General features: G+C 47.3%; 1 protein-coding gene across 1 annotated transcript; it reads left to right on the forward strand.

Annotated features, from left to right (window-relative positions):
* Positions 1-1,441: 1,441 nt before the first annotated feature.
* Positions 1,442-12,860, forward strand: LOC132572122 (zinc finger protein OZF-like). The gene is made up of 4 exons (XM_060238925.1): positions 1,442-1,479; positions 1,885-2,011; positions 5,484-5,573; positions 11,292-12,860. The coding sequence occupies exons 1-4, from the start codon at positions 1,465-1,467 to the stop codon at positions 12,755-12,757; spliced, it is 1,698 nt and encodes a 565-aa protein (XP_060094908.1). The 5' UTR covers positions 1,442-1,464; the 3' UTR covers positions 12,758-12,860.
* Positions 12,861-13,107: the final 247 nt, after the last annotated feature.

Here is a 13,107-nt window from a genome sequence, read left to right on the forward strand (position 1 = left end):
AGCTGGTTAAAGGGAGAGAGAGAGCTCCGCAGTCCTAGAGAGGCTCTTGGGGGGGGGGGGTCTGCAGGGGGGAGCCTTTTCCTCCTCCTCCAACCCGCCTCTGAGTCCCTCCGGACTTCCGAGGAAAGGGCTGGAAGGTGAGCAGCGCTGAGATGCTTTGAAAGGGGGGGGGGGGAATGCAATGCAATGCAAGAGAGCTGCAAGGGGCTGCAATGCAAGAGAGAAAGGAGGGGGGGATGTAGCACGGGGGGAGGGTGAAAGAGCACCCCCCTCCCGCCAAGTCCCTTCCCTGCCTTTCACACTCCTACCCACCCCATAGAGAGAGCCGTGGGTCCCCTTTGGCTTTGGGCAGCGCCGCGAGGTTGCTTCAGCCGACTGCAGAGCAGGATCCGAATCCAGCACCTTTGGAGACTGGAGGGAGATCGAGCGGCTTCCCGTTCCAGAGGCACCTTTAGGAAGGAGGGGAGGGGGTGGGGCTGGGAGAGAGATTTGGGCAGGCGGGGTGGGGTGAAGGAGGGAGCAGATGAAGGAGTGGAGGGGTTTGGGGGGGAGGGGCTGAAGGAAAGGGAGCACGTGGGCATCTGCCAGAGCTCCACCCCCCCCACACTCACCCCTCCCGGCTTTTCTGCCTCCTTGTCCAAAGCAGCTTGGAGAAGAAGCTGAATTTTGCAAGCAAGGTGGATGGGTGCCGTTTCAAATTCTCCTCCCCCTGCCTCAGTGGTAGCCGGTTTGGTGTTAACTAGCAGGTTTAATGCCCCGTGGCGCAGAGTGGTAAAGCTGCAGTACTGCATTTCTAAGCTCTGCTCACGACCTGAGTTCGATCCCCGGCGGAAGCTAGGTTTTCAGGTCGCCGGCTCGAGGTTGACTCAGCCTTCCCTCCTTCTGAGGCTGGTCAAAGGAGTCCCCAGTTTGCTGGGGCGGGGGAAGCGTAGAGGACCAGGGAAGGCAATGGCAAACCACTCCGTAAAAAAGTCTGCTGTGAAAACGTGAAAGCAACGTCACCCCAGAGTCGAAAACGACTGGGGCTTGCACAGGGGACCTTTCCTTTCCCCCATGCTTACAGGGCTCCGTGGCGCAGAGTGGTAAAGCTGCAGTACTGCAGTTGGAGCCCTCTGCTCAGGTCCCTAATTCGATCCCAGCGGAAGCTGGTTCAGGTAGCTGGCTCCAGGTTGGCTCAGCCTTCCATCCTTCTGAGGTCGGTCAAATGAGGACCCGGCTTGCTGGGGGGAAAGCGTAGAGGACTGGGGAAGGCAATGGCAAACCACCCCGTAAAAAGTCTGCCATGAAAACGTTGTGAAAGCAACGTGACCCCAGAGTCGGAAGCGACTGGTGCTTGCACAGGGGACTGCCTTTACTTTTACCTTTTAATGCATAAGGGCTGAGCGTGGAGCAAAAAGGGTTTCCCACCCTCTTTCTTTTTCTTTCTCTCCCTCCCAGGCAGGAGCGGAAGGGAAAGGAGCCGCCATGCAGCCTGCTCAGGTAAGGGAGACGTGAGACAGCAAGGAGGCGTTTTCTTCTCTCTTGGATCGGGATTCTTCCCCACCGGGAAGGCAGCAAAACTGTCGCCCCCCCCCCCCCCCCGCTAGGGTGGTTTCTGCACAGAAGCAGGAAATTCAGAACCTTACTTTTGACGTGAGACTACCCAAAATGTCTCCGAAACAAACAAGACTGGATTTCCTGCAGAAAATTGCTCCGTCCTTTATCATCTGCACATCTCTGTCCTCTTCGCCAGAAGGTTGCTAGCCCACTGCGAGTGAGGACAGCCCCTCTTCTCCCAAAATACCCCCAGCGAGGGCCGGGGGGGGGGGAGAGATGTCTCCAGGGGGCTCTTCTTGGACCAGCCTTCCAGTGACGTAAAGAAACGCTTCCTTCTCCTTCTTGCAGGCGGCCGTGTCCTTCGAAGAGGTGGCCGTGCGTTTCGCCCCGGAGGAGTGGACGCTGCTGCGCCCAGCCCAGAGAGCTCTGTACAAGGAAGTCATGCTGGAGAATTTTGGGAACGTGGCCTCTCTGGGTGAGGATCTTTTGCTCCTTCCTTTGGTGGGGAGTGACAGTAAGGTAGCCTTTAAGGAGGAAGGGCGTGGTTGCAATGGCTGATGCCGGGGATTGAACCTGTGACTTATTTATTTATTTATGCTGGGCTTATTATTCTATCCAATTTATATCCCGCTCCCCCCCCCATGGGCTCAGGGCGGCTAACAACAGTTAAAAACCACATCTAATATTTTTTTTTAAAAAAAACCAGAATATACAATAAAATCGATTCCATATATTTTTCAGCCGTTAAAAATCCAAGATGCACGTCGATGTTTCTGATTATCTGTATTTGTCCAATGAGATTGTCCAAAATTTTGGGTTTCCCAAACTTTTTTCCCCTGTGGCCCAGTTATTTTTACACTTCTCCTTCGTGACTCACTAAAATCTGCGGATGGAGCAAGGAGACTTTGGGATGGAGCCAGGACACAGGAAAGCCGGTCTCTTTCTACTATAGAGGTCTCCAAGGAAAACGGAGCTCAGGCTTTGCAACATGTGTCAGTCTTCAAGCCTAGCTTTTATCTGCACAACACAGACATTGGGGGATGGAAGGAAGGAAAACGGAGCTCAGGCACTGCAGCCTGTTTCAGTCTTCAAGCCTAGCTTTTATTTGCATAACACAGAGATGGGGGAAGGAAGGAAAACTGAGCTCAGGCGTTGCAGCCTGTGTCTGTCTTCAAGCCACGCTTTTATCTGCATAACACAGAGATGGGGGAAGGAAGGAAGGAAAATGGAGCTCAGGCATTGCCGCCTGTGTCTTCAAGCCAAGCTTTTAACTGCATAACACAGAGATGGGGGAAGGAAGGAAGGAAAACAGAGCTCAGGCTTTGCAGCCTGTGTCTGTCTTCAAGCCAAGCTTTTATCTGCATAACACAGAGATGGGGGAAGGAAGGAAGTAAAATGGAGCTCAGGCGTTGCAGCCTGTGTCTTTCTTCAAGTCTAGCTTTTATCTGCATAACACAAAGATGGGGGAAGGAAGGAAGGAAAACAGAGCTCAGGCATTGCAGCCTGTGTCTGTCTTCAAGCTTAGCTTTTAACTGCATAACACAGAGATGGGGGAAGGAAGGAAGGAAAACGGAGCTCAGGCATTGCAGCCTGTGTCAGTCTTCAAGCTTAGCTTTTATCTGCACAACTGAGAGACGGGAAAGGAAGGAAGCAGAGCAGAACTCATGCTTTGCTGGGTGTGGAGCTAGCTTTGGCTTTCCTTGTGACCTGGAATTGAGGCTTCTGTGGCCTGGTACCGGGTCACGACCCTGCAAATGGGAAACACCGCTGTAGGGCATTAGCCACCTCCCCTTAGCCATTGAAGGCCGAGAGGGGGACCCCCTGCCTGGCACTTTTGTGACTGAGCCAAGTGAGGGGGCATCGAAAGAGGTGCCAAGGGAAGCCTGGTGTGGAGATGGTGGGGTGTTCTAGGCAGGGGCTTCCCTCCTCGCTGGGCCTGGCCTTTCCTGGGCTTCGAAATGTCCCTGGAAGGAGCTCTGCTGTCTTTTCCAGCATTTGAGTTCTCAGTTGGCATTTGAGCCCCGTGGCGCAGAGTGTTAAAGCTACAATACTGCAGTTCAAGCTCTGCTCATGACCTGAGTTCAATCCCGGCGGAAGCTGGTTTCAGGTAGCCGGCTCCAGGTTGACTCAGCCTTCCATCCTTCCGAGGTCGGTAAAATGAGTCCCCAGCTTGCTGGGGGGAAAGTGTAAAAGACTGGGGAAGGCCATGGCAAACCACCCTGTAAAAAGTCTGCCGTGAAAATGTTGTTATGTGCTGTCATCCCAGAGTCGGAAACGACTGGTGCTTGCACAGGGGACCTTTCCTTTGTTAAGAGCCCCGTGGCACAGATTGGTAAAGCTGCAGTACTGCAGTTGGAGCCCTCTGCTCATGACCTGAGTTCGATCCCGGCGGAAGCTGGTTTCAGGTAGCCAGCTCCAGGTTGACTCAGCCTTCCACCCTTCCGAGGTCGGTAAAATGAGTACCTAGCTTGCTGGGGGGAAAGTGTAAAAGACTGGGGAAGGCAATGGCAAAGCATCCTGTAAAAAGTCTGCCATGAGAACATCATAATGCAACGCCACCCTAGAATCAGAAATGACTGGTGCTTGCACAGGGGTCTACCTTTACCTTTTTAGGGAAGGGACGGTGGCTCAGTGGTTGAGCGTTTGCTTGATAAGCAGAAAGTCCCAGGTTCAATCCCTAGCATCTCCAACTAAAAAGGATCCAGGCCAGTAGGCGTGAAGAACCTCAGCTTGAGACCCTGGAGCGCCACTGCCAGTCTGAGTAGACAAGACTGACTTTGATGGATCCAGGAGGGTCTGATTCAGTAGAAGGCAGCTTCATAGGTTCATATGTTCCATCTCAGGGAAGAAACACGGAACGGCCTGTGTTACGCCAGCACCCCTCTAGTTGTCTAGCGCAGGGGTCCACAATCCTTGGGCCATGGGCTGGTACTGGTCCGTAGCCTGTTAGCAACCGGGCTGTGAGTTGTATAATTATTTCATTATATATTACAATGTAATAATAATATTACAATGCAATAATAATAATAATAAAAATCCAGCCCCGCCCCTAGCGAAGCATTATAATCACATTATCATACCCGCCTGAACAGAGAAGCTATTGAGATTTACAAACACCAGCACAACTTTAACAGAAAGGAAGAAGGCATTTCCATCCACCAATCTTGGTACCCAGCTCTGCAAAACACCCTACAGACCATAAATTGCAGAAAGTCTCAGAACAACCAGCACATTCCACAGAACAATCAGCACAGTCAACAACCATCTTCCTTATCTTCACACCCCTTCCAACCCTCCCAGCAATTAACACAGAACAATGGTCACATTCAACAGCCAGTTTCCTTATCACTTCCCTTCCAGGAAGCCCCACCAAACAATGGGCACATCCACAAACCTATTGCCCTTTCACCACACCCCCTCCAGCCTAGAAATAGCAGCTCTCCAGCAGCCCTGGCCCCACTAAATGCACAGCAGCCAAGAAGGTCTGAGCGCCTGCTCCGGCTGCAACGCCACTGAGGATGTTCTCCGCAGCTGAGAACGAAACGTCTGGAAGAAAAACTTTCTTCAGTAGAACACGGCACTTGAGCCCGAAAGACTCTACAAACCCTAAAGCATTATTTATCAGAATTTATCCATTTGGAATAAAACTTTGTTGGTCTTCAAGGTGCTCTTGGACTCCTACTTTGTTCCGTTGCTTCAGACCAACACGGCTGCCTATCGGGTTAGATCAAGCAGCAGGAAAGAGTGCGAATCCAGGAGCAGCTGAAAGACTAACAAAATGAGTTTTTGTGAGTCTCTGTGAGCAGAAGAAAACGTGAGCTAGTCCCTTGCCACAAATGTTCTTAGTTCTTTAAGGAGCCTTGCTGTTTTCTGTTGTTTGGAATTGCTGGATTTATGGGGACACAGAAGAGGTCTAATTTTGTGGGTTTTCCCCTGCTGATGCACAGAACCTCTGGCTGCCAAACCTGACTTCATATCCCGACTGGAAGAAGAAGACCTGTTTCTTCTGGGCTGTGACGAAGAAGAGGGATGGGCAGGTAGGGGCTGTGGATGTCTGCCTTGGGACTGTGTGTTGCCTGCGCTTCCCTCCAAGGGCTGGTGAATGTCTGTGGCCTTATTTAACCCCTCAACAGAACCTGGATGAACTGTGGGTGCTGAAATGGTTGTTGTAGAGCTTCAGCCCAGGAAAAGAGGCAGTTTCCTTCTGCCTGCTATTATAGGCTTTCTGCAAGTCCATCTGGGTATTGCCTATTCTAAAAGGGAGCGTCTTTCTGGCTGGGGTGTTTGCCAGCCCCGTTTTACCTGAGGTCCCTTCAACTAAACTGTTGTAACCTGCCCTGAGACTTATGGAATCATAGAATCCTAGAGTTGGAAGGGACCTCCAGGGTCATCTAGTCCAACCCCCTGCACAATGCAGGAAACTCACAAACACCTCCCCCTAAATTCACAGGATCCTCCTTGCTGTCAGATGGCCATCTAGCCTCTGTTGAAAAACCTCCAAGGAAGGAGAGCCCACCACCTCCCGAGGAAGCCTGTTCCACTGAGGAATCGCTCTAACGGTCAGGAATCCTAGAGTTGGAAGGGACCTCAAGGGTCATCTAGTCCAACCCCCTGCACAGTGCAGGAAACTCACAAACTCCTCCCCCTAAATTCACAGGATCTTCATTGCTGTCAGGTGGCCATCTAGCGTCTGTTATAAGGTAATAAACTCTATCAAAGAATCTTTTTTTCAAAGAAAACCCCAAAAGTTATAATAATAATCCATTACCATATTGGTTCTTCTTCATTAAAAAAGGTAGAAAAACAAAAATCAGTTATTGTCCATTAATCCAATAGTCCGTTAACTATAATCCATATATTGTTTCTTTAAAAGTTAACCATTGTCGAAAATCACCAGATGTCCTTTAACGTTCCATTGTGTTTCAATAGATTTTTGAAATTTACTCTGGCCATTTTTAAAGTTCTCTAGATCTTTTTTTTCTTTTAAGATTCTTGTAAGTTTATTCATTTCACTCCAATACCTAACTTTCAAAGTCCATTCCCATACTTCTGGCATTTTATCTAGTTTCCACATTTGCACGTATAAAGTCCGTGCAGCTGAAAGAAGAAGAAGAAGATATTGGATTTATATCCCGCCCTCCACTCCAAAGAGTCTCAGAGCGGCTCACAATCTCCTTTCCCTTCCTCCCCCACAACAGACACCCTGTGAGGTGGGTGGGGCTGGAGAGGTCTGTCACAGCAGCTGCCCTTTCAAGGACAACCTCTGCTTGAGCTATGGCTGACCCAAGGCCATTCCAGCGGGTGCAAGTGGAGGAGTGGGGAATCAAACCCGGTTGTCTCAGATAAGAGTCCGCACACTTAACCACTACACCAAACTGGCTCTCCATATTCTCCATTAATTTACAATCAGTCAATTGTGTTGCAAATGACTGTGGAAGGTCTGGTACATACAGTACTCCAATATAAAATCCAGCCTCTTCTAGAGGAATTCCTGGCTTTCCCAGGGTATGTTTAAACCCTGGTCTGGATTCATCTCTCCTGATGAATAGCTGGAAACTTTTTAAACAGAGGCTGGATGTGCCACCTGATAGCAATGCGGATTCTGTGAACTTAGGCAGGAAAATGCTGATTGACACGTTGGGGTCAGACAGCAATTTTTATCCAGGCCAGATTGGCCAGGAATCCTGGGGGGGTTTTGCCATCTACAGGGCGTGGAGCAGAGGGCACTGGGGATGCGTGTGTGGGGTGGGAGGTATTTGTGAAGTTTGTGCATTGTGCAGGCCAGTGGTTCCCAACCTTTTTGGCACTAGGGACCGGTTTGGTGGACAACAATTTTTCCACAGACCAGGGGGGGGAGGGTTGGGGATGGTTTTGGGCAAGGCTCCCTCTAAGCTGTGGAGCCTTGTGAGCAAAAATTCTGCTTTGACAGCGACTGGCATGAAAGTTGGGAGCTGTTGCATAAATTACTTTGCTCTGGGGCCATTTTTCATAAGCTAAGACAATAATGCTTAGTTCTTGTGGCCCCTTCTTACATACCCAGGGAAATGTGCTTTGTCATTTTGGGGTCAGTCAGCAATTTTTCTCCAGGCCAGTCAGGAATCCTAGAGTTCTCTTCTTCTTCTTCCTTCTTCTTCTTCTTCTTCTTCTTCTTCTTCTTCTTCTTCTTCTTCTCTTCTTTCTTCTTCTTCTTCTTCTTCTTCTTCTTCTTCTTCTTCTTCTTCTTCTTCTTCTCTTCTTTCTCTTCTTCTTCTTCTTCTTCTTCTTCTTCTTCTTCTTCTTCTTCTTCTTCTTCTTCTTCTTCTTCTTCTTTCTTCTTCTTCTTCTTCTTCCTTCTTCTTCTTCTCCTTCTCCTTCTTCTCTTCTCCTTCTCTTCTCCTTCTCCTTCTTCTTCTCCTTCTCCTTCTCCTTCTCCTTCTCCTTCTCCTTCTCCTTCTCCTTCTCCTTCTCCTTCTCCTCCTCCTCCTCCTCCTCCTCCTCCTCCTCCTCCTCCTCCTCCTCCTGGCTTCCGGCTTCTTCTTCTTCTTCTTCTTCTTCTTCTTCTTCTTCTTCTTCTTCTTCTTCTTCTTCTTCTTCTTCTTCTTCTTCTTCTTCTTCTCCTTCTTCTCCTCCTTCCTCTCTCCTCTCCTCCTTCCGGCTTCCGGCTTCTTCTCCTTCTCCTTCTTCTCCTTCTCCTCCTCCTCCTCCTCCTTCCGGCTTCTTCTTCTTCTTCTCCTCCTCCTCCTCCTTCCGGCTTCCGGCTTCTGCTGCTTCTTTTTCTGTTTCTGCTTCTTCTGCTGCTGCTTCTGCTTCTGCTTCTTTTTCTGTTTCTGTTCTGCTTCTTCTGCTGCTGCTTCTTCTGCTGCTGCTTCTTCTGCTGCTGCTTCTGCTTCTTCTTCTGCTTCTTTTTCTGTTCTGCTGCTTCTGCTCTTCTTCTGCTGCTGCTTCTGCTTCTTCTGCTTCTTCTTCTGCTGCTTCTTCTAATTCTGCTTCTTCTGCTGCTGCTTCTTCTGCTGCTGCTTCTTCTGCTGCTGCTTCTGCTTCTTCTGCTTCTTTTTCTGTTTCTGCTGCTTCTGCTTCTTCTTCTGCTGCTGCTTCTGCTTCTTCTGCTTCTTCTTCTGCTGCTTCTTCTAATTCTGCTTCTGCTTTTTCTGTTTCTGCTGCTGCTTCTTCTGCTGCTTCTGCTTCTTCTAATTCTGCTTCTGCTTCTTTTTTCTGTTTCTGCTGCTGCTTCTTCTTCTGCTGCTGCTTCTTCTTCTGCTGCTGCTTCTGCTTCTTTTTCTGTTTCTGCTGCTTCTGCTTCTTCTTCTGCTGCTTCTTCTGCTTCTTCTTCTGCTGCTTCTGCTTCTCTTCTTCTGCTTCTGCTTCTTCTGCTTCTGCTTCTTTTTCTGTTTCTGCTTCTGCTTCTTCTGCTTCTTTTTCTGTTTCTGCTGCTTCTGCTTCTTCTTCTTCTGCTGCTTCTGCTTCTTCTTCTTCTTCTGCTGCTGCTGCTGCTTCTGCTTCTTCTTCTTCTGCTTCTTCTTCTTCTGCTTCTTTTTCTGTTTCTTCTTCTTCTGCTGCTCCTTCTTCTTCTGCTGCTGCTTCTAATTCTGCTTCTGCTTCTTTTCTGTTTCTGCTTCTTCTTCTTCTGCTTCTTCTTCTGCTGCTTCTTCTAATTCTGCTTCTGCTTTTTCTGTTTCTGCTGCTGCTTCTTCTGCTTCTTCTGCTGCTTCTGCTTCTTTTTCTGTTTCTGCTGCTGCTTCTTCTTCTGCTGCTGCTTCTTCTTCTTCTGCTGCTGCTTCTGCTTCTGCTTCTGCTTCTTTTTCTGTTTCTGCTGCTTCTGCTTCTTCTTCTGCTGCTGCTTCTGCTTCTTCTTCTTCTGCTGCTGCTGCTTCTGCTTCTTCTTCTTCTTCTGCTGCTTCTGCTTCTTCTGCTTCTTCTTCTTCTTCTGCTTCTTTTTCTGTTTCTTCTTCTTCTGCTGCTCCTTCTTCTTCTGCTGCTGCTTCTAATTCTGCTTCTGCTTCTTTTTCTTTTTCTGTTTCTGCTTCTTCTTCTTTTTCTTCTTCTTCTTCTTCTTCTTCTGCTTCTTCTTCTTCTGCTGCTTACCAGCAGGGGTCATTGAGGGTGTAGCAGGGAGGTGGTTGTGAAATTCCTGCATTGTGCAGGGGGTTGGACTAGATGACCCTGGAGGTCCTTTCCAACGCTATGATTCTATGTGTGAGCGAGAAGCTTAAAAACTGTGAGCTAGCGCTTACGAACTCAGCTTAGATGGAACACTGGTTTCAGGATGATACAATTGTGCACTTTGTTTCTGTTATTACATTGTAATATACAATGCAATAATTATACAACTCACGACCCGGTTGCTAACAGGCCACGGACTGGTACTGGTCCACAGCCCGATGGTTGGGAGCCCCTAGTCTAGACGACCATGGATGTCTCTTCCAACTCTATGATGCTTTGAAATACGTCGAAGGGAGCCTTGACTCTGAAAACGTTTCCCCAAAAGCTGTGTTCGTCTTAAAGTGCTACTTGGCTGAAATTTAGATACTTATGGATGTTGCAGGAACAATTAAAAATTGGTTCACTTACTTCACACTTTATCTCTTTGTACTGTTTAAACATTTAAGAGAAGCATTAATGCTTAGAAGCTTCTAGATTTTAGCTGCCGGAAGAGAGAATTAGCTTAGTTCTGAGAGGTTATTTCAGGATGATATTTTGCTGAGCTTAGGTTTGTTAGAAAAGCCAAGAAATGCAAATGGAAGGATAAGTTTCTCATAGGAACTTATCCGGAGTTTGGTCAGAGATATTCAGATTTAGATATGGTGGAGATTTCAGCTTGCGGAAAAGGCTAAGATGACCTGGGAAAAAGATTAATATTGAGATAAGAAGTTAGATTCCCAGGCTAGAAAGCTGTATAACCCCCCTGAAGTTCCAATAGAGTTGGTTTCCCCAACCCCAGAATGCAATTCTCATTCTGGGGAGGTGAGCCGTAGAATTTTGGTCAGAGATCTCTACCAAAAGATTGGGCTGTCAGAAGTTAGAGAGAAGAGGGAATTGGGAAGTTAGATTTTAAGCGAGCTTAGACTAGAAGTTAGATCCAAGCGGGCAGCCCCATTGGTCTAAAGCAGTTGAACAAAGCAGGAGTCAAGTTTCACCTTTAAGACCAACCAAGTTTTATTTAAAACGTAAGCTTTCGCGTGCTGTCTTAAGCACACTTCATCAGGCGAGGGGGATCAGGTATTGTGGGCTGGAATACATGCAGTTTGTTGATTAAGAGAGCAAACTAACGGACCACATGGTCACATAAAAGAGTGCAGCTTGGCCATTTGGTCTGGATAGCCATAGAAGGTCATAAGATTCCCTGCCAAATGGTGTTTCTGCAAATCTAGGTAAATCACAAAAGGACATGTCTATCCTAGTTGTAGTAGTTGTAGTTGTAGACTACTAGTTGTAGACTACAACTAGGATAGACATGTCCTTTTGTGATTTACTTAGATTTGCAGAAACGCCATTTGGCAGGGGATTTTATCACCTTTTATGGCTATCCAGACCAAATGGCCAACCCACACTGGTTTATGTGACCATGTGATCTGTTAGTTTGCTCTCTTAATCAACAAACTGCATGTATTCCAGCCCACAATACCTGATCCCCCTCGCCTGATGAAGTGTGCTTAGAGAACACACAAAAGCTTACGTTCTAAATAAAACTTGGTTGGTCTTAAAGGTGCAACTTGACTCCTGCTTTGTTGGACTAGAAGCGTCATATCATCACACCAGGTATCCCTTTCTTTCGGCAGGAGACACCTGGCAGTCAGTAAAAGAAGCAGAGCACCAGTGGATGGAAGGAGAGGATCCGTATTCAGATGTGAAAGAGAAGTCTGAATATTTGGATGCACCAAGGAAAGAGGAGGGAAAACACCTACCTAACCAGAGGCGCAATTCTGGCCTTTTACGGAGGGACGACTCATTACGGCAAAAAATATCTCAAGGAGACAACAGGAATGAGCGCACTGCAAGCAAGAAAAATTTCACTGAAATATCAGTAATCAATATTCAAGGAAGGATGTGTAACAGAAATAAAATATATACATGCTGGGAGTGTGGGAAAAGTTTCAGTCAAAGAGGGCGCCTTACTTCCCATCAAAGAATCCACACAGGAGAAAAACCATATAAATGCCATGAGTGTGGGAAAACCTTCCGTTGCAGTTCATACCTTCGTGTTCATCAGAAAGTTCACACTGGAGAGAAACCATATAAATGCCAGGAGTGTGGGAAAAGCTTCAGCCAGAGAAACACTCTTACTAACCATGAAAGAATTCACACAGGGGAGAAGCCATATAAATGTCTGGAGTGTGGGAAAGGCTTTGCTGACGGTTCCAGTCTTATTTCCCATCGAAGGATTCACACAGGGGAGAAGCCGTACAAATGCCTGGAGTGTGGGAAAAGCTTCGGCCGCAATTCAAATCTTAGTATCCATCAGAAAATTCACATAGAGGAGAAGCCATATAAATGCCTGGAGTGTGGGAAAAGCTTCCGTCACAGTTCCAGTCTTACTTCCCATCAAAGAATTCACACAGGAGAGAAACGATACAAATGTCTGGAGTGTGGGGAAAGCTTTGGTCATAATTACAGTCTTACTTCCCATCAAAGAACTCACACAAGGGAGAAACCTTATCAATGCCTGGAGTGTGGGAAAAGCTTCCGTCAGAGTTCACATCTTAGTGTCCATCAGAGAAGTCACACAGGGGAGAAACCATATAAATGCTTGGAGTGTGGGAAAAGCTTCAGTGAGAGTGGAAAACTTACTTACCATCTAAGAACTCACACAGGGGAGAAACCATATCAATGCCTGGAGTGTGGGAAAAGCTTCAGTGTGAATTCCAGTCTGTCTACCCATCGAAAAATTCACACAGGGGAGAAACCATACAAATGCCTGGAGTGTGGGAAAAGCTTCTTTTACAGTTCATACCTTAGTGTCCATCAGAGAAGACACACAGGGGAGAAACCATATAAATGCCAGGAGTGTGGGAAAAGCTTCAGTCAGAGTAGTACTCTTACTTCCCATCAACGAATTCACACTGGTGAGAAACCATATCAATGCCTGGAGTGTGGGAAAAATTTCAGTTCGAGTTCCAGTTTTGCTTTCCATCGAAGAATTCACACAGGGGAGAAATCATATAAATGCCTGCAATGTGGAAAAAGTTTCCAAAAGAATGCACTCCTTAGTTACCACCAAAGAACACACACAAGGGAAAAGAAATAATCTGCATATGCACGGTTTTAATTATGAATGTTTATGCATTATGTATTTTCATAACCTCTATAAAGTTCAAATTCTGGTCAGGAAAAGTACCAGACGTTCAAAACTGCCTCTCATCTCAGCCTTGACTGTTCATTAATATTGCGGAAAAACTAGGAGCTAGTTGCTCCGGTTTTATGAAGAACTTCTGTTTTTTGTCTTATGGCCTTGCTTTGAGAATTTAATGGCAGTTTTCAAGATATAGTCTAGTCCACAGGTTAGTATAGTTACTGCACAATCACTTTAGGGTCCGGTTTTTTATTTGGAGAACAATCACATAGAATCATAACAGCTGGAAGGGACCTCCAGGGTCA

Source organism: Heteronotia binoei, chromosome 5, assembly GCF_032191835.1.
Source record: "Heteronotia binoei isolate CCM8104 ecotype False Entrance Well chromosome 5, APGP_CSIRO_Hbin_v1, whole genome shotgun sequence".
NCBI lineage: Eukaryota > Metazoa > Chordata > Lepidosauria > Squamata > Gekkonidae > Heteronotia > Heteronotia binoei.

Coding starts and splice junctions, on each gene's coding strand:
- LOC132572122 (XM_060238925.1), top strand. Junction 2,012..5,483: donor TGGGAACGTGGCCTCTCTGG/GTGAGGATCTTT, acceptor GCTGATGCACAG/AACCTCTGGCTGCCAAACCT. Junction 5,574..11,291: donor CGAAGAAGAGGGATGGGCAG/GTAGGGGCTGTG, acceptor TTCTTTCGGCAG/GAGACACCTGGCAGTCAGTA.